The sequence below is a fragment of the Manacus vitellinus genome, unplaced genomic scaffold, assembly GCF_001715985.3.
Source record: "Manacus vitellinus isolate BGI_N305 unplaced genomic scaffold, ASM171598v3 scaffold_25_pilon, whole genome shotgun sequence".
Lineage (NCBI taxonomy): Eukaryota > Metazoa > Chordata > Aves > Passeriformes > Pipridae > Manacus > Manacus vitellinus.
The window spans coordinates 9,323,501-9,349,776 of record NW_021939882.1 but is presented as its reverse complement, the minus strand read 5'-3'; the positions used below and the strand labels follow the sequence as shown (position 1 = coordinate 9,349,776).

General features: G+C 40.7%; 1 protein-coding gene across 1 annotated transcript in view; it reads left to right on the top strand.

Annotated features, from left to right (window-relative positions):
- LCP2 (lymphocyte cytosolic protein 2) overlaps positions 1-24,701 on the top strand; it is a 28,779-nt gene extending 4,078 nt beyond the window's left edge. Inside the window, exons 3-22 of the mRNA XM_029960256.1 lie at positions 1,029-1,091; positions 2,242-2,288; positions 8,475-8,540; positions 9,399-9,430; positions 10,173-10,207; positions 11,276-11,480; positions 11,882-11,982; positions 13,200-13,269; positions 13,470-13,553; positions 14,334-14,359; positions 14,446-14,465; positions 14,572-14,676; positions 15,561-15,591; positions 16,206-16,218; positions 16,993-17,113; positions 19,889-19,938; positions 20,771-20,874; positions 21,729-21,806; positions 23,389-23,544; positions 24,215-24,701. Of these exons, the coding sequence (XP_029816116.1) occupies positions 1,029-1,091; positions 2,242-2,288; positions 8,475-8,540; positions 9,399-9,430; positions 10,173-10,207; positions 11,276-11,480; positions 11,882-11,982; positions 13,200-13,269; positions 13,470-13,553; positions 14,334-14,359; positions 14,446-14,465; positions 14,572-14,676; positions 15,561-15,591; positions 16,206-16,218; positions 16,993-17,113; positions 19,889-19,938; positions 20,771-20,874; positions 21,729-21,806; positions 23,389-23,544; positions 24,215-24,337 (1,530 nt within the window). The 3' untranslated portion in view covers positions 24,338-24,701. The remainder of the gene's footprint in view (positions 1-1,028; positions 1,092-2,241; positions 2,289-8,474; positions 8,541-9,398; positions 9,431-10,172; positions 10,208-11,275; positions 11,481-11,881; positions 11,983-13,199; positions 13,270-13,469; positions 13,554-14,333; positions 14,360-14,445; positions 14,466-14,571; positions 14,677-15,560; positions 15,592-16,205; positions 16,219-16,992; positions 17,114-19,888; positions 19,939-20,770; positions 20,875-21,728; positions 21,807-23,388; positions 23,545-24,214) is intronic.
- Positions 24,702-26,276: the final 1,575 nt, after the last annotated feature.

Below are 26,276 nucleotides of genomic sequence, written 5' to 3'. Positions count from 1 at the left end.
TTTTTTTTTTTAGAAAAAGCAAAAACGTTCATATTTGGAATATCCTGAAGGTTATTTTTAACAGCTAATCAGTATTTTCCATCAACTGGTTTAAGAATGAGTTTAGGTCTCAGTCCCAAGTGTTGCAGTTGCTCCCCCTGCACAGACTTGTGCTGACAATGTCATGATAGTGCTTATTGTATGAAAGAAATAGTGCTTATTGTGTAAAAGAAATTGTGCTTATTGTATGAAAGAAATTACTCACAGGTTTAAGTCCTCAGCCTGCACAAAATCTTAATGTGTATCCTGAAATATTTAGCAGAGTTGGCTCTTAAAAATATTCTCTCTGCTGTCTAGATGTTTTCAGGATCCATTCTCACACCAAGATTACTCCTTAAACAGAAAATTTGCCTCCATAACTTTCACTAACTAAAGTTTCAGGCAGGACAAGGGCCATTCTCCTGCCTCGAAGCCTCCAAAAATCACTTTGTCTGCCTGCTCTTTGGGTTCCTTATCTACTGGAAATGTTTAAAGCTACATCATCAACCTGTACATGACCAGCCCTTGTCCTAAATGTTATTGTAAAACAATATTGTGGAAAAGCTTCCCAAATATTATAAGTAATCTCCAGGATTAACAAGTGGGATTTCCATCTGGGATTGGAGGCCTTTCAGTCACAACAGTGAATTCTGTGACTAGGGTCAGGCCTTCAGTATTCCAGGTTTTTGCTGTAATTCTTGTTTTCTGCAACTGCTCATCCCTGTCAGTACCAAAATATCCATTTTCTAAATATCTCTTGGGGCCAGGCTACTGTGAGGTGGTTGGTAAATGTGAGGAATTACATCTTTCTAAATGGATGAAAATCCTCAGGTCCACTGAAGAATCTCTGCCATAAAAATCCATGTTTGTGGAACCAAATGAGCCATTTAGACAGGTCATAACACACAAAATAGGGTAGCTCGAAGCATCTACTCACAGCCAGCCATATATTTAAGTGTCTCAATTGATACTTACAATTAGGGGTGCAATAATCATCTTTTCTTTGACAGCTAAAGTACAAGGACTGTGAGAAAGTCGTGAGAAAGCACAGCATAAATGGACAAAGGTTTCTGGTAAGTGGACTTATAAAATTCCTTCCTGTAAAATCCCAATCAAGTGACTGTTTTGTCTCCTCCTTATTTTGCATTGGCAGATACAGAGCACTCATCTCCCAGGTGGCTACTGAGGTGGAAATTTGGGAAGTAAATGCTTTTGCTAAAATCAGCCAGACATCTTGCTTTAAATATGGAAAGCTGGGAACCCAAGCATGTTGTTCAATATGCATATTTTTTTAGTATTTTTCAAACTGACAAGTTTTAAAACCATAACCTTGTCTTGAATTCACCTCTTCCTTTATAGGAAGTTCTTATTTTCAAATATTAACTACAGAAGCCCTACATTTATTAATTGTCCTCTCATACCAAAGAAGACAAAGCCCTGTTCAGAATGACTGGCCTTGCATTGTAATCACTCCTTCATTCCTCTGGAGACAAAATTAGATTTCTTCTGTAGCAATACACAAAATCAGTGAAGTTTAAGAGCATCAAAACCAGTAAGCAAAGACCCAGGGGGTTTAAATCAACGTTGTTCCATTGTGAATCAATGTGTGATTAGAAACTTATTGTTGCCAGTAAAAAAGATGGAAAGGACCAAACTATCCCCCATGCTCCAAAGAGAATTTGTGAAGCTTGTAATTAACTAAACAAAACACTGAATCAACTAAATCCAAAGTTTTCACAAGGCCTGAATGTGCCCTAAAGGTGAAGCTGCTCGTGCTGGAAGAAGAGAAGGGGTGACTGTGCAGGAGCATCAGCAAAGCTCTGGAACAGTTGGGAGTGATCCCAATCCCACTGCTGTGTGATGGTTCAAAGGGGAAGAAACACTCTCCCCCTCCCCATCCCAGTTTCTAGAAACATTTTTCTTAGGCTGCCAAGGCTCCTCTGAAGTCCAAGGAATTTTCCAGCTACATGTCTTGATGTTAGAGATCTTAGAACAAAACTCCAGCCAATGGTTCTCTGTCTTAAAATTTGCAGTTTTACCCTGAAACTTTGCAATCGTGCACAATCTTGCCTGATTTCACTGCACAGACATGAAGGGATTCAATATATCTACTTCTGAAGTCACTTAAATATTATGTGAATGGTAATTAATGAGCTCTTATATGTAAGTCTCAGGGTGTCCTGTGGGCAGTTTTGTGATGTGTACTGTGTGTTTCCTTTTCAGAACATGTCTGAAAACGACATTCAGAAGTTTCCCAAACTCAGAGTGCCGTAAGTAAAGCCAAACCACTTCAATATTTAAAATTATTTTTAGCTGGTTTGCAGTGAAAACTCGCAGGAAATATCAGGCAAATGGTTTGCAAGCTGTTGGTCAGAGACCTGTTTATTGGAGCGTGCTGAGAGAAAAAGCAGAATATTCCAAAATACCAGGAGTGTTGTCATGACTGCTCAAGCAGGATGATACCATACAAAAAGGTTGTCTGGGAGATGTTCAAAAGAACCTGTGCATATATTCTTTGACTGAGAACAACACAAAGGTTGAACTTTTCTTGCAAGCATTTCCTTTGAAGTGTGATTTAACTGTTCACTGCTTAACTGTTGACTTGAACTCAAAGGGGAAAAAAAAACAAGTCAGGCCCAGTCCACAAGGGTTGAGGAGTTCAAAGGGTTTTCATCATGTGGTTTTGCTCTAGGTAGGAGTTCAAGATAAATCAGTCTGGAACATGTGATTGGGTGTTAAACAGCTTTCCTTGGCTCCTTTAGGCCTTGAGGAAGTTCCTGATTCATATGAGTAGCTCTCAGAATTTCGTGGAGGTTACTAAATGAAGAACAGTAATCTCATTAAGCCAATACTCAGAAACACAGAAATCAGTTTTTTTCTGATATTTCATGGTGAAAAAAAAACGAAGGGGGTTACTTTGCTGTGAGTTCTCTGCTACATATTTAAGCTGGAGGTCAGGAGGTTCCTGACCATGAGACACCTGGAGCTCCTCATGGTCTTCTAAAGAAACAAGGAGGTCAAAAAAAAAAAAGGGAATTCAAGTTTTTCCAACATAGCTGTTTCTTTGTTGCTCATTTTTGATCAGATAGGCAAGGACTTGAACCTGAGAGCCTCAAACATCACAAGTTTCTTAAAATCAGATCTGTATTTTCACACAATAGATATCCCAATAATGGGGATTGGTGGGGTATGATATGTTAGGAAGAGGGTCCAGATGTAATAAAAAAAAGATGCCCTGATGTCTCAGAATTTTTGAACTCACTGTCAATTAAAAGCAACATTTAATAATGTTACTGATACTGAGAGACCAGATTGTGAAAAACTCATTTTACCCTCCTGTAAAGCACATTGCTTGTAATTCTCTGATATTTTGTCCCTCCTAAACAGTCCTTTGGCAAAATTGCCTCGTGTTCTTATTGTTTGAGCTTATAATCTTGAGAACTTTTGGTGATTTCCTTTCAAATTCCTGAGTCAAAAGTGGTCAGTGGGTGTTCTAATAAACCCACACACACGAGAGATATTAATGTCATAGGTGAAGACATAAAATGATATCTATCAATGTGGAGTTTCTCCTGTCTCCTCATCTGTCCCAACAAGGCTTTGAAAAATTTGATTTTCCCAGTCCATTTACCTTGTAAAAGAAAATGAGCAGCCTTTTCTAGTGAGGTGTTTTGGGTTTCTGAATGAGAACTTGAAAGAATAAGAGCTTTAAAAGAAAAGTGAAGCTTGGTGCACAACTTGAGGAACTGAATAAATAAATCAATCATTAAATCTTAATGAAAGCTCTGGAACTAAGGCCCTTGTTCTCAGATTTCTCCACACTTACAAACAAGAAAAAAAAAATTCACTAGATTATTGTGAATATACCTGCAAAAAGGGTGGTGTCATGGGGAGTCCTCCATGTAAAGCCACTGTTTAAAGCAAGACTTTAGAGCTGTAATAGGGAAGAGAACTGGTTCCCACAAAAAAATAACCCAAACCAAAACAACAACAACCAAACCAACAACAGTGACAACAACAACAACAACAGTACCACCAAGAAAAAACAAACAAATGAACAAAAAATCAATTCAAAAGGGAAAAAAAAACCCCAAGGTGCCAAAACCCAAACCAAAACCCCAGGATAAAATTCATGGGTAGAAGAACCTGCCATTTATTTTACCATTAATTTAATTACTCCAGAACCTCCCCATTCTCACCCAAACAGAAAGTCCTTGCTGTTGATTTCCACTAAAACATATTCACAGTTTTCTTTTCTGTCATAATACAAACCTCAACTAGGAGGAAGAGTTTTTCTACAAGCTGAAAGAGCATCAGCATATTATAGTTACAGTGCCTGATATTTAAGAGCAGTGCTGAAATCCGAGCACATTCTGCAAAAAAAGCTTCATTTAAATAGCAAATGTTACACTCCCAGTGCTGGCCAGTGAGGAAATGAATAAAAGGTCCTTGTAGAAGGGGTTGTTCCTGTAGCTTTAGCAGGGTTTGGCTGAGCTGCAGGGCTGAGAACAGAACCCAGTGCTGCAACCATGCAAGGTTTGCAAACCACAGCCTCCCTCTGCACAGACCTCCCGAGCTGGGTGTGTGGTTTCAATAGAAAATTAGGTTTGAGCAAACCTGCTGCTCAGATCCTGACTAGCACTGTGTCATTATCTGGGGAGGATTCTTGTGGCTTTTAAGGAGACAAAGCAGCTAAGAGTTGTCATTGCAGGGTATGATAGGTCATTTCCTGAAGCTAATTAAAAAACTCCACAGTCTTCTGTTATTACTAAGAGACTTATTAATTTGGAAGTTAATCTCCACCAGCCCTGTTACGGGTGCACATCTTCACAAAAGTTTTGGTTTGTTTTTAAAAACCAAATGAAGCAAAGAAAAAGATTTAAGCACTGTTTTGAAAATTAAAACCCTTAAAATGTTTAGAAGTCTCCATTAAAGGGGCTGAACTCTTCGCAGAAAACTTTGCTAGGAAAATCAGTATTTTGATACCATTCGGTTAAAAGACACACCTGAAGCCTCACAAACAACACACATTGTCCTGAAAGAGTGAGAGGGACATTGGTTAAACTGGGAAAGGATATGGCATATTCTGCACAGAGCAGGCATGGAATATCTGCCCTAAGCTTTAAATGAAACTCAGACCTAATCATGAGGGTGTTACTAATATTTTGATAATAAATCTAATGAAACAAGAAGCCAATATACAGCTTAAGAGACATATAAAGTTTTCCTGTTGCTCATTAACACTATTGGCAGTCACAGAGAGTCATAAAGGTTTCAACTTGTGGATAAAAAATGTGAGTCTTGAAAAAGATTTTAAAGCTCATTCAGAATTCAACAGAATGTGCCTTACTTAATGTGGTCAGAATTAATGAAGAAGAAAAAGCAAAGATCTCATTAAAAATTAAAAATAATTCTGGTGGTTGGTTGATACATGACATAAACGCTGAAGTTGGTCTTTGCCACTCCTATTGTTTCCTGTCTTAGAGGAAAGATTTCCAGGTTTTCAGGAGGTCAGGGCAGGCTGTTGATCCCTTTGACTGTTCTGTGTCAAGCTGCTGGCCAACCTGAGATTTGGAATTTTCAGCCTTGCTCAGAAAGCCACAGGCCATAACACCCAAACTGTATCCTATAGTGCTCAAAACTGCATCCCATAGAACTCAAAACTATGTCCCACAGCTCTCCTGAAAATTTCCAGCGACTGGAAGAGCATCACTGCACTCCTGGCATGTGCCAGCTCAGTCAGTGAGCTGAGCTCTGAGTGGGACACATTCAGAGCCTACAAACATTGCACAGTCTGAAAGTTGTGCTACTTCCAGAAGAGTCAAAGTACAAACCAAAAAAATTAAGGAATCTGTGCAGCCTTTCTCTTTTTAAATGAGAAAATCTAAGTTTTCTCTTTTTAAATTCCCTCAGCTGGGATGCCAAAGGTTGTTGCAAGGTTTAGAACATAGCTGATAATCAGTTTTAAAGCCAATATGACACGTTGCATCTGCCCAACAGACTCTTCTCAAAAGCCAAGCCAACAACTTTTATCACCAGCTAAGCTCTTGACAGGGCTCAATATGTAACTATGCAACTTCCTGGCCCTGAGGACTTTGTATTCCATCTCTCCTACCCATCTGAAATCCTTTATCCCAACACATGTAGAGTGGACCCTACTCCTGACAGCAGGACCTGCAGCTAAGTGCACAAAAGGCATTTTTGGAGGGCAGCTTTGGGGGCTGGCTGTGTGGGTTTCTTTAAGCTTCAACTTCCTGCCAGTTTTAAGTTTAGCAACTGGTGGAGGAGGCAGAAAGAGAAGTCTGAGTAACATTTTCTGCAAGTGCTGCTGCCTTATCCTCTCCCATCATCCACTCCCACAGCTCGGAGAGCACTGTGGTTTTGGTACTTCCTTCCCCCCATGGCGACACACTCGGTGCCCCAACCTCCTGTAATAATGTTACTTGTGAAGTGTCACCCTCCTAAAATTCTCCTCCTTCCAATAACCCCTCTGAGCCATTGCTTTGGAGCATTTCAAATAAGCTTGAAGTTGTATTTTAAGTAGCAAATGATTAATTTTTTTTTAAAACGAGCAGGTTTTTCCTGTCGCCTTTTCCTCAAAAACCAGTGGGTGCAAACCCCCACAGCAGGCAGTCCAGGTTTAGTCCAGAAAGCTTCCAAAGACTCAGCTCTTATTCACATCCAGGGAAGTCTGAACTAAAAGAATTATTATCTCTAAAAGCATTGATCTTCATTTTATTTCTTCAGCTAAAAAAAACCCCTAAATATAATGAAAGATCCTTCCTCTACCTCTTCTACAAGACAGAACAAGCCACACACAAGTTCCATAATCCCCTTCTTGACCAAAGCACTGGTGCACACAGAGCACTGCTCAGCCCAGAAGGTTTCCTTATGGCTCACCCAGAATTTATTATTCACACAGCAACTTCCTCATCCCCTGCAGCAGAAGGAAATTCCTGGTGCAGAGCAGAGCTGGTTCCATGGCAAAGAAGAGCAAGAGGAGCCCTGTGTCTATAACCTGGCATTTTTCTTGCTCTGTACAATTTGCTTGGTTAGCAATGTCAGATTTAGACAGTTGTAATCCTTCTGAAATTATTGACACTTGTACTTGTGTGCGCTTCAAAAAAGGGGCAAGTGGGACAATATTGGCTTCAAATCAGAAGATTGCAAAGCACTGCCTTAAAAAAACAACCTCAAACTATATTATTCCTCTGTATTTTCATACTTGTATACTTCAGTACATATCCTCAACTCCTCATCCTCATCTGCCTCCTTTTCAGACCTGAAATGACTTGGGTTTATTGGCTTGTTTTTAACCTTACATTGCTTGAAAGCTTGTCTGCCTCCTGTCCCAGCCCAGAAGAGCAGTTACACATAAAAGATGCACAAATTAGGTCATTTGGAAAAAAACTAGGGGGACTGTTATTGCTGAGCAGCAGAAAAAGTCAGAAAAGGAGAAGAAAAACAAAACAGAGTGGAAACTGCCTGGCCACAAACAAATATTTTACAACATTGATATCAAGTTTGATTGACCCAATCTGAGACGCTGGGAAAGAATTCTACATTAAGAAGGAAGTCAGGATTTTACAGAATTCAGAATCTGAGGCAAACAGACATGTTAAGTTCCTGATTTTTTTTTTCATACTGCTTTTATTTCCACAATTACTGCCTCTGACAGACCTAAACAACATTTCTAACCAGTTGTATGTAAACAATCTGCTTTGGCTGTCACGGGACTTCCTTGGTCAGACATTCCTCAAACAAAGGAATAAGGAGAACTGAGAATCAGAGCGTGGCTCATCATAAGCTTTCTTAGAAGCAGAATTATCATAGAGGAAAACTTCTTTACTGTCCTCTCAGTGGAGATAGTCCTGTGAATGTCAGTAATGACTGTCCTGTACCCTCAGAGACTCTCTCAGGGACTCGTTTAATATCAGAATTCCCAATCCTAGATATCTGGGCTGGCTGGGGGTGCCCTGGAGGGATCCTGGATTAAGTATAACTTGGTTGCAGAGGAAGGAACACAAAAAGACTAGAGAGGACACAGGGTATATTTAATCCCTACTTTTGTAACCATAAATTCTGTTTCCTGAAGTATTACTTGATTTTTCCACCCAAAATCCAGCAGATGTCGTGGCCATTATTTCAAGCAGTGTTCTAATGCCTGTAACACCCAGAGATTCTGAGGCTTCTTGGCTTTAAGGTTAATTTTTAAACATGGTACAGCAACATGGGCTTTTATCTGGGTAAAAAAAGTCTAGTTTTCAATTGGATGTGCTGTGGTGCAGTTTTGCAATAAGACAGTAAAGTCAGTGTTCTTACCACATAATAAACAATTTGGTTTTAATTTAGTAAATACTGAGGGAAAGCAGCTGAGAAAATGACTTGGCTACTTTGACAAGAGACAGGTTTAGAGGAGTTTTTTTTTAAACTGTTTTTGTGTTTCTTTTAAATAGAATCGTAAGTAAATTAAGTCAAGAAATAAACAAAAACGAAGGGAGGCTCTCTTTCCTTTCAAAATGGTAAGTAAAACAATTCGGTTTTCTTTTTCAAAGCTTTCAGATAGATATTTTATTACCTAAAATAAAGCTCTGTTTAGTTAATATTGGCTGTGAAAGAAAAGCAAAACCTGAGCCCATGAACACCTCAGGTGTTTCTGCCCTGTCCAGAACAGGTAACATGCACATTTCATACAATTTTCCACCCTGAGCACATCAATCTTTAGGAAGCCTACAAAGTCCAGGCACATATTATTGCACTAATAAATCATCATTAATGCATTTCACAGACTACACATCATTACAACTTTTAATTCTTAATGACTTGTCACTGAATAGAATATTCCTGCAATAGAAAAGGAGCAAAAATTGCAAGAACATTGCATGAGAAAAGAACAATTTATGTTCCTACACGATGAAATCCCAAGTCCACTCTACATAACATAGTTTTGCATTGTCTGATCACATGATTTTACACCTTTCCATTAACTGGAGTCCAAAACTAGAATTGAAAACTGTAAAAACATTTCTCAGTTCATAAACATTCTCACAAATATTTATGAACTTGACTTTCAACACCTTGATCTGAATTAGTAAAGAAAGCTTCTATTTTCAGGACTGGGCCCCTGATAAACGTATTTACTGACTCTCTTTGCTTCAAAGCACTTGACCTCTGACTTGAATTCTTTTCCAGACAGTTTAGTTACAGTAGGTTCCTGTATGTGAAATATGAAATAATGTGGTTTTGGCATTTTGAACAGAGTTTAACTCATCCAGATAAGCTTCATTCTACTGTTGTAGCTAAATATTATAAAAATAAAAGCATCAAATATTTGAGAATTGCAAAGAGAAGGAATTTACTTTTTTGTGTCTTTGTTGTAGGGCCCAAACACAAAGAAGTCCTGAAAACCCAGGTAAGTGTGTACTGGCAGAGAGCCTCTGACAACAATAAGTGTTAAAAAATTTTAGACAAGAAGTTTTTAAAATATTAAGTTAATACTTTCAGGGCAGAGTCCATTGAGGGGAGTGGGGGTGGGAGCCAAAATTCCAAACCAGCAAATAGAAATATGAGAGCATAAAGGAGTTTAAGAAAAGATTAAGGAGAACATACAGGAGAACAAGCAAGAAAAACTGCTTTTAAGAAGAAAAGGTGGTGAAGGAAGGCAAGAGCAGAGACATTTACAGGAGAATGCCCAAACTGTCTTTCTTTAACCCAATGCTCAGTATCAGTGTTTATATATTTCTGTTCCAACACCTCTGCCCCTGCCCTCACTCACTGTTAGAGAGGGAAACTGAAATTAAAAAGCCTTCTGCTCTGAGAGCTAAAATAGTCTTAAACAGAGGAATAAGAAGTCTGGGCTCATTCTGAAGGCATTCTGCTTCAAATTGTATTTAGAACTGGAAGTGCAGGACAAACTTGAAGTGCCAGCACAGGAATCATCTCCCCAAGGGGGGCTTTGCTCTTGGTTTGCAGTCAGAGTGTCATTCCTGACACCCTCTGTGGCTGCTGGGCTGCCTTTGAAACATCAGCTTGTTCCTTCTTGTGACCTTCTACTGAGGTTCAGAGCTCACCTGGGGTTCCTTGTGTCCTTTTTATGTCTAGTTATTCTGTCTTTCTGCACACTGAGAAGTCTGTGGCTCTGCTTCTTTCCGCAGGGTACGCTCAGGATGACGGGGGCTGGTCTTCATTTGTGAGTATTGGCACTGACAAACCCCCCTGGTTCAATGCCTTGTCTGCTCAGCTCCCAGAGAACCCCACCCGAATTTTATTTACCCATTTCAAGCTCTTAAAAGAGGTGGCCAGTAAATGAAATGTTGCTGTGTTTTTCAGTGGCAAATCCGTGCCATTTTAGTCTTTAGAGTTGATCTGCTGATGAATAATTTGTTTTAATCCAAGCAGACTGCAAAAGTTCCTTTTGCCTTTTGGCATTTTGGCAAACATCATTACACCTCAGCTGCTGATGCACAGGCTGGGTTCATGAAGATCTCTAAAGTTAACCAGTGCTAATTTTTTTTAAAAAATGGAGAGACATTTAAAAAAAAAAAAAACAAACCCAAACCACTTGTTCCTCAGTTCACAGGAGATTTGCTGCTATTTTAGGAGCACGGAAGATAAAAATATTCTACAGAGCACTTGAACTCTGTGCCAATACAGAGGGCTATGGAAATTTCAACCAAGACACCAATGGTGTGTTTTTTTCTGGTGGGCACAGATATGTGCACTGACCACACTGGCACAGTGACCTCACGAGCTCCTGCAAGTCCCACTGAGCTGGTTTAGGTCTGGCCAGTGGAGGACACCAAGATCTAAATCAAAGATCTCATTTTTCCTGAAGCATTTTTAAAAGCTGGGTTGCAGGGTTGTAGAATATGTGTTAGTCAGCAAGAATGGACATCAACAGGCATCAGCTGCTGCTCCAGTGTGTTTTTGGGAACACTGGATCGTGTGTTCCAGTGGAGCCTTGTCCCCATACAAAGGCACTGTGCATTTTGGTGAGCTCTCACCTTATCCTGACCCTCCACTGCACTGCTCTAAAATCATACTTGTGTCCTCTCTGAAGCTGTTCAGTGCTCCCTCCATTAATATCAGTGTTACCTCCTTTCCCCATTTTCTTTCAATGGAATTTTTTCCCTCAAACTCGTTGTAAAACCTTGAGATCCTCCAGAGGGAAAAATACCACGGGGAAAGGCCACAAGGAAACTGCCCTGGAGTGTTCAGTGCTCTGTTGCAGCACCCACTTTTTATGCTCATTTGCCAGGAGGATGAGGATGATGATGACTATGAAAGCCCTGATGAAGACCAGGAGAAGGAAGACGAGGCTGACTATGAATCCCCAACAGAAGAACCTGGAGAGGCAGAACATGACAGTGATGGCTACGAGCCCCCTCCATCCAACAATGATGAAGCCCATCACAATGTCATCTTTCCTGCCAAGTCACTTCCAAGCAACACTGATTATATAGGTAATTACTGAAAATGAAGTGGTCAATGATTTGTAAGTTCTGTTTTCACTCATTACCAGCCACGTTTTGGGTGGCTGGTCGTGGGATGAAGAAGGTTTTGTGGAAGGTGCAAACCTGCCATTGAGACTGGCTGGTGTTTCACACAGTCACTGAACTGCAGGGCATGGCAATAAATATTGTGGCCAACAGACTGGCAGAGGAGTCACCAGCACAGGGACAGATGGGCTGTAACTGCCAGCACTGCACTGATCATAAAACAGCTGCCAATGACATCCTACAATGTCTTTAGGATCTATTAAGCATCCAGGTTCTTGAAAAGGCTCTTAGCCCTAAGGATCTAATAGGTATTAAATGACCAAACTCTGTGTAGGTGTTTAGTTTGGGATTTTTGTTTTCTTTAGACAGACCTTCAACAACCAGATCATCACATCAACCTCCAGTGCCGCCCCAGAGACCTGGCCTGTCCCCAGGACCAGCCCCATTTGGGGCAAGAGGTGCTTCTGTATGTTCCTTTCCTAATATTTTACCTATTTCCCATGCCAGTAACTTTTTAAAAGTCCAAGTGTAATGCTGTTTTTAATCAGCTGCTGTACGTAGAGGGAGAATTTCAGCCATCAAAACAGATTTGAACTCTGTTCCAGGGTGACTGTTTTTCCAAGAAATTAAATTTCTCGGGACAAACATGTTAAATTACTTGGGTAGTATATTTTATTACTTGGGTGTTTCCTACACTGGAAATTTATACCTACTTGTGAATGTCTCTAACATATAAATTATATATTTGTAAGAGATGCCTCTCTGTTTCTTTGGTGATATTTGTAAAATAAAGAAAAAGGTTAATTCTTCCCAATCTATTCATGCAGCAGTTGTCCAATTGAATTAAAACCACATAGAAGTGTGAGAGACTGTACAATGAGAACCTTGATGACCCAGATTTGACTCCTTTTATTTTTTTTTGCTGCTGTGAATCCTCCAAAACTGAAAGCTCTTGTGCTGTTGACAGCTGGCACTATAATAAGTTCAATGTTTGCCAGGACAGATGTACATTAGACCTACCATGTACACAAGGTAATTCTGGGGTGTGATAGAAGGATTTTTGGTCTGACCCAGTGACATAGTTCATATGTAGAAAACACAGAGGACTATTGGGTGTCCTGAGCTCTCAAAAGTGTCCTAAACTGAGGCTGAGGATGAGCTTTTGGAAGGCAGGTGTCTGGAGAAATCCAGGTTTGGCTGCTGGCAACAAAATGCTGTTTGACCCCAGCTCTCCCAGGAGCAGAGAGCAGCCCATTCTCCCCCTGCCTCAGTCACCAGTCAGTGACTTATTACATATTTCTCCTCTTCAAATGCACATCCACTCGTTTCAACACATTTACAAACCCAACACTTGCTGCCCTGGAGGGGCAAACCCACAGCAGTGCTGTTGAAGCTCCTGTTTCTTTCCTTTGGCAATAAACACCATCCTCCCCCAAAATACAGCCCACTGGAGTATCCCTTGTGAGGCAAAACAGCTGGAGGCAATTCTGCATCCAACAAGAAGCCAAGCACGTGGGGCATTCCTCAGGAGAGCCCCTGGCTCCTGTCCTTTTGCAGGGAGCTGGATGTGCTGTGCTGCACAGGCACAGGGACGGGCAGATGTGTGTGCTGGGGTTAACACACTGAAACTAAAACAGAAAGGTGAGGACAGCATTTTAACCACATGTGAAATATCTGTTTCAGCTGCCAGCTTTCCCTCCTCCACCGAGCAACAACGATCTGGGCAGAGACAGGAACATGAAGCCTTTGAAATGTAAGCAGAGCTGGTGCTGTCCTTGTAAAGCTTTTCCCATGGGCTGTGGAGCTCCTGCCTCCATCTCCTCACTTCCACTCTCTTCTACTCTCACACAGAAGTCTCTCTTGTTAGTCTAAGTCACACCAATTCGTGGCTGCACAAAATAAAGATATATTAACCTATCCCAGCACACTGTCTCACACAGCTGTTGTGTTTAGCCCCAGCTCCTTCTATAGACAGAAGCACAAAGCCCTCCCTGGACCGCCTTGCTCCCCCCTTTGAAAGAGAGAGCCCAGCTGCAGGTCAGTGTTTGCTTTATTAATGTAAATGTGATTGTTTTAATTATTGAAAATTATCACTTTGTATATGATTGATGCAAAAGAACAAGGCTCAACCAGATGTACTCTAATCCAGTCCCAGGCAAGGTAATCTGTTTGTGAATAAATGTTGTGAGCAGGACTTGTAAAGTGAGGGAGAAATTGTGTTTAGAAAACAGCAACCCAAGGTCAGACAGGTGAACAGAAAGACTTGATGTGATCCCTGTGGAATAAAGGTTTGGGGTGACACTTAAGTGAATGAACAAGGAGATATTTAGCAGGTTAAAGGAGAAATAGAGAGCTAACTCTGCACACACTACTGGGTGTAAGGTTGCAACTTAAACAGACTTAAAAGAATGCTGAGAACTAGTAAGACATAAAAGAAAAATTACATTTGTTTCAGACCTGAAAACCACATTACGCAAAGAATCTGAAGACATGACTCTATGATTTTTATTTATTGTCTGAACTCTTTCATCTGTTTTACAATGGCAGAAAAGTAGCCAGTAATTCAAAGCTGAACCCTAGAAAATATGATTGTAAAACATGCCACCTTGAAAATGGTTAAATATGCCTTTAAAAAGAGATATTGCAATTTTGCCATCACTCACAGAGCCAGAATATTTTTCTGCTTTACATCTCAGGGGGCTGAGGGCTTCAACTTGCAAAATTAACTTCCAATTATGTTCAAAACTCACAGGTTTCGTGGACAGCTTGATTAATTGACTTTCATTTTTTCTAAATGTAAGCTTTTACTATTTTCAGGGAAGAAGCCAAGCATTCCTGAAAAGGTAAGATTTTTTTTTTCTGTGCTTATTGAGGTTTTTTGCCTGTTTTGACACACTTACACATTCAACTTCTCCTTGTTGTTTTCCAGCCTCTGGTTTCACAGCTAAGGTAAGAGTTTTCCCTCTGGAAATGGTCCTCTCAGTGCCAATATTCCCCAGTTAGTTCTCAATAAGCAGCTTTTTGCCTTTATTTCATCCTCTTGCTCCTGCTTTAGGTCCCTGGGGGAACAGCTGGCAATGATGCCCAAACCTCCTGTCCCACCAAGTGACAGATATGAAAGAGGCAACCCCCCTCCCTTAAGGAAGCAAAGCCCTGGAAAGTAAGTGCTCATTTCACTGAAACTTAATGAAGGATAAATTAAATTTAACAAAGATGTGGACAAGCAACACATGGTGGTACAATTTACAGGTCCTGCCTGGCAGCAGGGGCTGTGGGTATTAAGGATTTTGGCTGATGGATGTGTTAAACTGCAGGAAAACCTCTCCAGTCCTGTCTGAAACAGCCCCAGAACACGGGGCAGAACTCACTGCCAAGCTGGGCAAAGAAATCCATGATCCCTGTTTTTGCCACCAGCTCAGGTTCTTGCTCTAGGGAATGTTATTTCATGAGTTCTGTTGCTGGGGTTTTTTAAGTGTTAGAAAAATAAATCTTTACTTAGCCTGCAAACCTCCTTCTTAATAGCCAGCATTCTCCAGAAGAACTTGATCATTCTCCAGCATTTTCTAGATAAACTGGGGGCTGGGCACTGGGACTGAGCTTAAAACAAGTTAAGAAAGTAATTGAGGTCTGCTAATCAGCCAGGATAATTTATCAGAGAAACAAAGATAAAAACGAGATCATTCATCAGAGAAACAAAGCCTGGAAGTCTAATGCTGAGCTCCAGCAATGTTGCCAGGTATTAGAAGTGAGTTCAAGGCTTGGAGACTAATGTTTCATCATTGCAAAAACTCGTTTTAAGCTCTAATCTCATAATCAATGCATCAGTTTTCCTTGTTGATAGACTCAAGCTGGGCTAAGGACAAGCATAATGCCTTAGATTAGGGTTGAAATTAGAATTTTAGATATTTTTATGAGTTAAAAAAAAAGGTTTGGCATTCAGTGGGCCTTTCAAACTTACTATAAATTCATATCCTAGTTGAAAATGATGCACATGAATGAATGGGTAGTGTTCCTCCTGTGACGAGTGTTTTGTTTTCATTTCAGGCAGAGTTGGCCACCACACAAAAAAAATGAAGTAAGTGTAGTCTCAAAGCACATATTTAAAATATATGGACTCCAATGAAATTAAGTGCCTGTATTAACTAATCATTCTGGACGAGGTAAACTTGTTTCTTTTATCAGTTGTAAAGAACACTCCTGGATCTTTTGCAGCACATGGGGTGTTTTTAAGCATTTCTTCTGTGTCAAGCTCATATTCCCTTAGTACTTCATCTTAGATAAGGGAAGAATAAAACCAGATTATTTTTTTTTATACATAGAACATGAGAGAAGAGATTTTGCTTACACTAAACCTGGGGCTTTGGGGGATTTTGTTCAGCTTAAGGTGACCTGAAAGTTTCACTCTCAGATAACTCTTGAGAGCCTGCACTTGGAGGAATGAGGAAAGTTCATACCTGCTGAGAGTTTCTGAGTGCTTTGGGTCAAGAGCCATTATGGGACATCCACCACATTGCTTATTTGTAAACAATTAATTAATTAACGCAAGACCTTTAACAATTACTTGGTGTTGCAAGTATTGCAGTCCTTGTATAACCAAAATCCACCAACACCCTTGTTTTGTTCTGTAAAATACTCCTAAGAACTCTGCTGTAATATGTTGCTAATGTTTATTTTCTTTTGGCTCCCCAGGAAGAAGAAGACAGTAAGTATTTCTACAGTGATTTTTCAAGCTTAAGGTCTTTCTTTGCCTTAGTTCTGTTAAAAAAAAAACACCAAAACAACTTATCTCAGAGTTGTTTCTTTAGAGCCATTTCAAAAGTCAGGTTGTGTCTGGTGCCACTCTCTGTGTAATGTTATTCACTTCCATGAGCAGAAGCAGAACTTCTTTCATGTAACAACAGTATTTGTAATGCTAAATTCTAGAGTTAAGTTGGCAAAGTGACTCCACAAGAGAAGCAGAGGGTTTGACCAGGTCTCTGTGGATTATCACAACCTCTGAGCTGTGATAATAAGAAATCTGAGCTGTGCAGAGCTCAGTTACCTGTTCCCTCTTACTGGAAGTTCAGGTCTGAGGCCACTGCAGAAGGAAAATGTTTTATTTCATGCTGGGAGAAGTCTCACAAAGGAATGGGGTTCAAAAGGTGACTCAAATCTGCTCTTTAGAAGCAGTGCAACAGAGAACACTTGGTCTTGCACCACCTTCAGCTCTGCTGCAGGGAAAGCACCTGAACTGTGGCTTATCCAAAACAGAAGTTAGGGAATGTAAGTGTTGCTCAGTTTATTTTTCATTTTAAGACTCATTTTGAAGCTCAGCTGACCATCTGAGTTTACAACCTGTGACTGACACATCACGGGCTGTTTACAGGCTGTTTACTCTGGGATGTTTATCCAATTAAGCAGCAGTTATGGGGCAGAATTTCTTCCTTTAAGGATGTCCCCCACAAGGTTTCAGTTGCCTTCTCTCCCTTCTCCACAGCTGCACCCCAGAGGGCAGTGCCACAGCTGTGCCTGCCCCCCTACAGCTCCAGCTCCCTCCCAGCCAAACCTCTCAAACCTCCACCCAAGCCAGGATCCAACAGCCTGCCTGGGGCAGAAAGGTTGGTTTCACCCTTGTTTTGTTCTTCCTCTTGGATCTCAATCCCTTGGGAATCCAGCAAATAACACAGTGTGTGGAGCTACAGGGATCTCAGGCACTCAAGGCAACCATGAGTAATTCCTTCCTTAGGCTGTATCCAGTAAAACAGCCCCAAATCGCACTGAAATACCCCAAAATAGACCAAAATCCACACAGAATCACCCCCAAAATGTCCCAGAAGATCCCAAAATATTCCAAAGTTCCTCAAATCCATGGAAATCCCACAGAAAGCAACCCAAATCCATGGAAATCCCACAGAAAGCAACCCAAATCCATGGAAATCCCACAAAAAGCAACCCAAATCCATGGAAATCCCACAAAAAGCAACCCAAATCCATCAAAATCCTACAAAAAGCAACCTAAATCCATCAAAATCCCACAAAAAGCAACCCAACTCCACACATATACCACCAAAATCCATCGAAAGTCACCCAGAATCCTCATAAAATCATCCCCAAAATACCTCCAAATTCCCCAAAATTCAGTCAAAATCCAGTTAAAATCCCAGTAAAATAGCCCAAAATCACACTAAAGTTCCCCAAAATAGACCCAAGTCCACACAGAATCACCCCCAAAATATCCCAGAATATTCCCAAATTCCTCAAATCCATTGAAATCAATGGAAATCCACACATATACCACCAAATTCCATTGGAAGTCACCTAAAAGCCACAAAAAATTGTCCCCGGAATATCTCCAAATTCCCCAAAATTCCATCAAAATCCCAGTAAAATAGCTCCAAAATTAAAGTACCCCAAAATAGACCCGAATCCACACAGAATCACCCCCAAAATGTCCCAGAAGATCCCAAAATATTCCTAAATTTCTCAAATCCATCAAAATCAATGGAAATCCACACTTATACCACCAAGATCCATCAAAAGTCACCCAAAATCCACAAATATACCACCAAAATCCATCACATTCACCCCAAATCCACACAGAATCATCCCCAAAATGTCTCCAAATTCCTCTCAGTTTTATGGTAAGGAAATATTTTGATTCTTGAGACATCTCTCCCTTATGGATCTGCAGGATCCACAGGAATGAAAAGTGCTTTTGGGAAGGGTTTCCTACAAAAAAATGCTCCATAGTTTTCTCCAAAACTATGCAGGGTGTAGGTCAAAGAGGTTCCTGCACACTCCAGGAGCCCAAGTGCTAAAGCTGTGACCACTAATTCATTTCAAAACTAAAAAAACCCACAACCTCAGTAGTCTGGAATTGAATCAGAAAGAATTTCACCACCCCTTTGCTAAATCTTACCCTAATGGTTGATAATCCCTGTTTAAAATGGTGAACCCGGCTTCAAATTTTTTTCCTATTTTCAGCCTACAAATATTTAATTGCCCTGTCTTCATTTGCTGGATGGAGGAGCCCTTAATTAAGTTTTCATTCCTGATAATCTGAATTCTGGGAACCTTAGGCTTTGCTGAGTTAGACTGGGCTCCTTGAGTCCACGTCTGAGGCACATTTTCTAATCCCTGTATTTTTTTTTAATGGCTCTTTGATGAATTCCTCCAATTTGCCATCATTCTCTGGAACTGCTGACACCCCAGCAGAACAAATATTGCAGTAGCAATAGCGAGGTCATATGCAAATGGAACTGTTCCTATGATGAACACTTCTGGTTATATTCAAACAACATGCCCAGCGTTGCTGCAGTAGAGGCCCCCATTTGACAGATTCTCTCCCATTAATCAGGCCATGATGGGGTGGTTTTGTTCTGCAAACATAATTAGCATTTTCATCTCAGAGCCTTTTCAACAGCCCATTTAAGCAGAAGGGAAACATGGACTGTAAAGGACAAAGAGGGCAGGCCATTTGTCCCCAGCTGGGCGAAGAAACAAAAATAATAACAAACACTGAAGACTGGGACTCAGTTTTGAGAAGTTTTGGGTGTGGGCAGAGGTTGGCAGGGACCTCTGGGTGTCACCTGGTCCAAGCCCCGACCCAAACAAGGTCACCTTGACCAGGGTGCCACATCCAGATGGCATTTGAGTGTCTCCAGGACCAGAGACAACTCAGCTTTCTTGGCAACCTGCTCCAGTGCTTGGCTGCCCTCACAGTGAAGTGTTTCCCGTTCAGAGGGAGCCTCTGGAGTTTCAGTTTGTGCCCACGGCCTCTGTCTCATCACTGGGCACCACTGCCCAGAGCCTGGCTCTCCCTTCAGATATTTATGAGCTTTAATAAGGGGATCCCTCCCAAGCCCTCTCTTTTCCAGGCTGAACAGCCCCAGCTCCCTCAGCCTTCCCTCACATGTGGGATGCTCCAGTCCTTTTTGTTGCTGGCCCTTCCCAGGCTGCAACATTAATGAGAAATGGCATTTTCACCAACAACCTTGATGAGTAGTTTTAGAGAAACCACAAAAAAGATATGACTCTGTGACCCTGGCTATCTGTCAAGGTGTTCCCTGTGCTTCCCGCTTTAGGGGAATAAAGGAGTCATTCCCTGAGAAAACTCAACAAGCTGGAGTACTTTTCTGCATTGATCCCAATCCAAAAGTCTTGGTGGCCATTACTGATTCCCTCTACCTTATTCCCAGATCCGAGCTCCAGGTAAACTTCAAGGTGGATCCACTTACCCAGAGAAGATTAAAAAACCAAAAAGAAGGAGAAAACTTTCCTCAGCCTGCACGGGTCATTCTGTAAAACAGGCACAAAGTCCCAGTCAGATGTTCAGAGCACAGAAATGTTGCATAGAAATGTATTTATACGGACTACTTTTGTTTTTTAAACAGTGCTAGAAACCTGTCTTCAACTGGCTCACTACCACCTCGCTTACATCTAGGTCTGTATCCTGCATTCCTTCCTTTTTTTTTTTGGTAAGAACATGACTGAAAGTTAAAAAGTGGTTTCAGTGGTTTCAGTGCAGTTAATACATAATATTTTTTTTTCTGTGGATGTTTCTGGTCGGGCTGTGAACAGAAAACTATCAAGTTCCTGAAAGGCATCTTGTGCAACTTACTTGGTCTTTTGGGTTTTCTTTCCCACAAAGCTTGGGTTCCCTGCCTGCTTAAACCAGTGTCACAATTTGATACAACCACCTTTTTCAGTCCAGCAAACAGTACTGAGAGCTGAGGTGTGCTACTGCTCTCAGAAAAGGGAGAAAACACTTCCCATGTGAAAACACTGCTTATTTATCTTGTAATAGCAAGTAAAAAATAAAGAAAACTTAGAAATTGATTGTTTTGCAGGTAATTTTTCATGTATGGTAACAGCTGCCAATGTCCTACAGTGACAGTTCTTACTTTCTAATTGCTAAGAAGGCAAAGATTGCAGAGAGACAACGTTTCTTCTGTCTCTAAAGAAACCAAGATGCTCTCAACTGAGTAACTGTGGTCCAGAAACTAAAAAAGTGTCGCCTCTATTTCAAGTTCATCTGGTCTTGTGGAAATGCAAGAGTCCATAAAAGTCCCTGTCTGTGCACCAGAGGGTGAAATTAGGCAGAGCACGTGGTGCTGATGGAGAAGCCTGAGTCTGATTTCAAATCAATCCCAAACATCTCAGCACCAGGGGGATGGAAACACTCCATGCCCTGTAAAACCAAGATCCTGCACAGATGAAATTATTCTCCTGACTTGAATGTTTTTGGTTTTTTTTCTATTTTTCTATCTTTGAAGGCAACAACAGCAGATCCCCCTCGAGAGGCCCAGCTGATGTGAGACCTCCACTGCCAATCCCCGGCAGACAGACTGTCCACCAAACCAACCCCGAGGAAGATGAGGTACAAAGCATTACAAGTACTGTTAAACACAGCAAATTATCTGGTTTAGAGAGGGAACATCTTTCAGAGTTGTTTTTCTGGGCAGTAGTCATTCTCAGGTCGCCAATAAGTGCTTTCAGTTTTCTTTTCTGGGTTAAATTTCAACGCCTTGTTTTGTCTTCACCGAAAAAAAAACAACAACAGCAAAACCCTGACAGAACAAAACAAGAAAAACACTTGTTTGCTGGATTACTTGTTTGGCACAATTGCCTTCAAATAATATTACATATTCAGTTCTTCTTCCACAAAAGTTTGATGAGTAAAGAACTCAGCTTTGTAGAACTCAGCTTTGTAAGTGCATTTTTTGTTCCACATTTCTTTAAATAGAACAAGTTGAGAACAAACTCCTGGTCATAACGCTGCTGGGCAACCATATGTGTTATATTCACAGGATTTATAGCATTATGGTCTCAGATGATAGTTAAAAAATGAGAAAAAAATTATTTTAAAAACAAACAAACAAACAAACAAAAAAAAGGCAAAGGATGCCAGCGTCCAGGTGGAAAAACGAGAAAATGCCATTTAAAATATTGTACTGAAAATATTTGTTTATTTGGCTTAATTGCAGGTGTATTATAGCAAGGTCTGCAATATTTTCAAATTTATCAGAGTGAGCCAATAATTTAAAATCCCTCAGTGCCACTTCACCAGACTGTAACAAATACCCCAAAACCTTCAGAGATTCTGCACATAAACCCAAATATCCCTCACGCCGAGATTTCTCTCTGCTTCCCTGTGTGTTGCTCGAATTGCAGGCTCAGTCACTGACAGCTGAGTTTTTTTTTTCCTTCTCTCTCCCCCAAACCATCCCTTAGGGCTCCCTGAACAACGAGTGGTACGTGGCCTTTGTGAGCCGGCCCGAGGCAGAGGCAGCTCTTCGGAAAATCAACAAGGTGCTCTGGGAATGGCAGGGGTGGGAAATATCCCTCTCCTTACATTGAAAAAGGGAAAGGGAACTAAACTTTGGGAACAAAGGAACAAGGAAGAATTTCTTCAACGTGTTGGGTCTTTCTCTCATCGAGTTTCCGGGGGAAAAAGACCCCTTGGGTTTAAATGTCACGCATTTTATAGTTTCACAGAATCCCACCCTTTTCAGATAAGTTTTAATGTATTCATCTTTACCTAAAAAGGTTTCTTTGCTCTGAAAAGGGGCTTTCCCTTTTTCCCAACTGGCTGCAAGCCATCCCCTGTGAGAGGTGATGGATCTTTGTTCTTAGCCCAAAGAGAAAAGGAACCTTGTGTACAAAATGGCCCCAAAAGGTTTAATTTTTAAGAATTTTCTCATTTCCCTTATCCCACCAAAAGAGACCCTGATACCCAAGTTCAGCTCTTGGAACTTGGATCTCTTACAACTTCATGATATAAATGATATGATATTCATATAAAAACCTGTATTTGTATTTCTCATACAGGGGATCCTCCCACCCCCTCACCAGGTGTCCTTGTGCTCCCATGGGAGGAGTGCAGGTCAATAAAACAGAGAGGCTGCAGCACCAATGTAGGTGCTCAGAGGGAAGGATTCATCTTGAGTCTTTCCCCACAGAAAAGTTTCACACTGGGTCTAAACCACCCACAAAGGCTGTTGTTTGCCAAAATCTGAGAGAACAAATTATGTATCTCCAGAGAACAGTTTGACCTTGCCCATCTTAGGAGGAGTGATTTGTTCTCTGGAAATAGTTTTCTGTCATCAGTGAGGAGTTTGTCCCAAATTCCAATATTTAGGCAGCTTGAATTATAAGATCCCACCCTTTCCCAGGCCATACTGACCAGCAAAATGAAGCACAGATTCAGACAGGTGAAACCCAGGCTTATCTGTGCATGTGGAGATAAATTAAAATTATAAATATAAATGAAATAATATGCCATCACTGAGGGAGGTGTGGCTACTCCACTATTGCCATGAGCTGAGGGTGACATGGACAACATTCCAATCACTTGGAGTAAGGCCCAGCTTATGGGGTCACATTCAGTGCCCTTAAGAAAGGGATTTCAATGGAAGACTTGTCAGGCCAGATCTGAAATGAAGAAAAGCAGAGAGAGAGTGGTACAGTGTCACTGCCTCTGCCTAGATTACACAACCACTATCAGTATTTTGGGCTGTCTGTAAATGCATCACACAGGAACCTTGACTGGCACTCGGTAGAAACGAACTTCTTTTCTGGTTCATGTGATGTCAGGTCTGGCCTTTGATATTTTACTTCCTCCTTTAGTGGAATCTCTCCCTCATAGAACATCCTTCCTTCCTTCCCTAAAAATCTGCTTTTGTAACAGGCTGGAAGCGTTAAGTAGCAAATTTGCAAGACAGCACATTTGCTGAATGACACAAACTCTCTCACGGTGCAGCTTCTCTCAGCAGAAGGAAAAATGATTTCAGGAAGAACAAACACTGAGAAGGGGTGCTCTAGTGGAGGTTGTTATACTGATCAAACCCAGGAGTGACTCCTATTTGTCACCTGTCATTTTTTCATCTTTCAGGATGGAACATTCCTGGTGAGAGACAGCTCGAGGAAAACTGTCACTCACCCCTATGTGCTGATGGTGCTGTACAGGGACAAAGTGTACAACATCCAGATCCGCTACCAGGAGCAAGAGCACTTGTATCTGCTGGGAACTGGCTTAAAAGGAAAAGAGGTACTGTGTGTTTTCACACTAATTCTCTTCATTGTGAGGGATCTCCTCTCTTGTTCCTGACTGTCGGGTTTTCCTGGGGTGGAATTCTTAGAGTTACTCCTGGTAGAATATTGTTAGTGCTGGAAGTAAAATCAGATTCTCCTGTTTGCACTCAGGGAATGAAGAGATAACTTAGAATACGGCCTTTAGAAATCCACACACCTGGTTAGGGAATGTTTATTTACCACTAATGCACCAGATGAGGGCAATAAATACAGAGCTGAGAGCAAACTTTACTGTGCTCTCAGACTGGTGGCTCAGCTGCACCAGCAGCTCTGTGTGGATTTACTGGCACCAGTGAGCCCAGTGAGCCTCACACTGCAGTTCTGACTGAGCCAAAACACTCCGAATTTATCTCTTTGAACTTCCAAGTACAGTCATCACATCAACCAGAATGGCACCATCATGTATTAAACAGACTGCACTAATTAATTATAGCTTGTACACACAGTTATTGAGCTACAGATGATGGCAGGAAGGAGAACAGCTGATCTGACAGTATTTACTGGACCTTCTGTGTTTTTTGTAAGACTGCTAAATATTTAGAGTTTACAAAACCCCTTTTGGTTGTACTGATTACTGATAATTCTGACATTTCTGCCATAGCCTTCTCATTTTTTCCATCCCACAGGATTTTTCTTCTGTGGCAGATATCATTGACCACTTCCAAAGGACACCCCTTCTTCTGATTGATGGAAAAGACAGAGGTTCCAGAAACCAGTGCATGTTAAAATATGCTGCAGGACATATTTAAATAAGATCTTAATGAAGATCATGCATTGTATCAAAGCCTAGTGAAGTTTATAAACTTGAAGATATTTCCTTTTTCAGCAAACTAAACTCGTCAAGTCATTAAAAATCACCTCATTTCAAGGAAAAAGGATTATGTTATTTTTTAATTATGCCTTAAATGCAGTATGCTCTAAATGTGATTTTCCTACGATGTGTTTGTTACTGTCCACTAATCATACAGTACCTGAGAATTTTTTTTATTTTCCAAGACGTGCATATCCTCTTGAAATTATTTCCACAGCAAAGTAGAGGATCCAGGAATAAACATGCACACAAATCTGTGCTGTCATAGGAGAACAAAAACGTAAGCTCTTTTTTTTGGATGAGAACTGCAGCAGCAATTATGTTACTTCATGTGATACAAGGTAGACCCAAACCTTGTCAAAGCCGAGGAGTGGACAAAAGACAATAGGAGCCTATTTATTCCCCAATAAATCTAACTATGTCCACTTCCCTGAAAAGGCTGTGGCTCCAGCCTGGATCTGAAGGGCACACAGGCTTCAGTGACACCAAAAATCTCTCCCACCCCAGATGTGCAGGTACCTGTCGGGGTTTGTGTCTGGGTTACTCGGGGATGAAACTGGATTTTTCACAGTTTTCTGGAGAACTCCCGCACCTACAGACACCACTTTCTGAGGATCCCATGCTTTATCCCACACGCTGGAATTAGGTGTCTCCTGGCATCCTCTGACCTGAGTCAGAACAAGCTTTTCCCCTTTAACATGGACCTTCCTTTGGCTGTGTCTTCCTGATTAAATCCAGCAACTACCTTTTACAGGAAGCACATCCACGAGTTTATCCCATCATCATGTGATTCCTGACTGGCAGAACACACCCAAAGCTCTTAGAAAGCACAGGCAGCAGCCTAAATTTAGTTCCTCTCACACCACTGCCCTCTGTTGTACTGTGTTTTTAAAAGAAAACGTTCCCAGATCTAAAATATAACTTGCAAGTGATGACCATTGAAGCACCAAGAGTTTTCCCCTCACCTTTGTTAAGTGGGATTTATCCAACTCCTTACCTCAGTTTTCTGATAACTTTTGTGTTCTGACAAACCTCGGTGTGACATGGGAGATCCGTCACATGTTTTTTCCTTTAAAGCCATTTGTGTCTTGAAATACCGGAACCGAAATTCAAGGTAGACAAATACTTCCCATACAATCTCTAGAGCTTCTCAGACATAACAATTAGATTTCATAAACAGTTTAAATAGATGTGTTTTATAAATGTTATCTGTCTCTCTAAAATATTTAGAGTTCAAAGTTAGGAATTTCGTTTCCATGCAGCCGTGGGTCCAGAAATAAAGATGAAAAATAAAATTTTAAAAATTCTTCAGCTGGGAAAAGCTGTTTCTGGCTCAGTATTTTTTAATCTGGTGAAAGGAGAATCAATTCTAATCTATGTTTTTTAAAAAATGCTAAAATTCAGAACAACATCTCCCATATAACCACTGACTGTGAATTGGAGGCTGTAATTTTATTCCACTGCATTGCCTTGAAAAAAATGGATCAAGAAACTTAGAAATACCTCCTGTAGAATTGTGTTTTATTAATTTTAAATCATCTCACAAGTGAAAGAGAAACAAAATTTATACCAGCATAACAAATTTTAACACTGCACATTTTTTTCCAGTAGAATAAATCACAGTTTTATTATTCAGATAAATATATTTGGTAAAAGAAAAAAAACATACACCAAACATTCAAACACTCAAAGATGTCCACAAGTAAAGTACGATTGAATATTAATTGGAATGAACTACATGCTCAAATTTTGGGCCAAGAAGATTTCAGGGTGGGGTATTTAGGCCCTTTTTTTGTAGCCAAGTGCATTAGGGAGTCACTGCAGAAACTAAAAGCAAAAGTACTTTTGGTTTTCCAGTAATCTGCCCTCTGGTACTT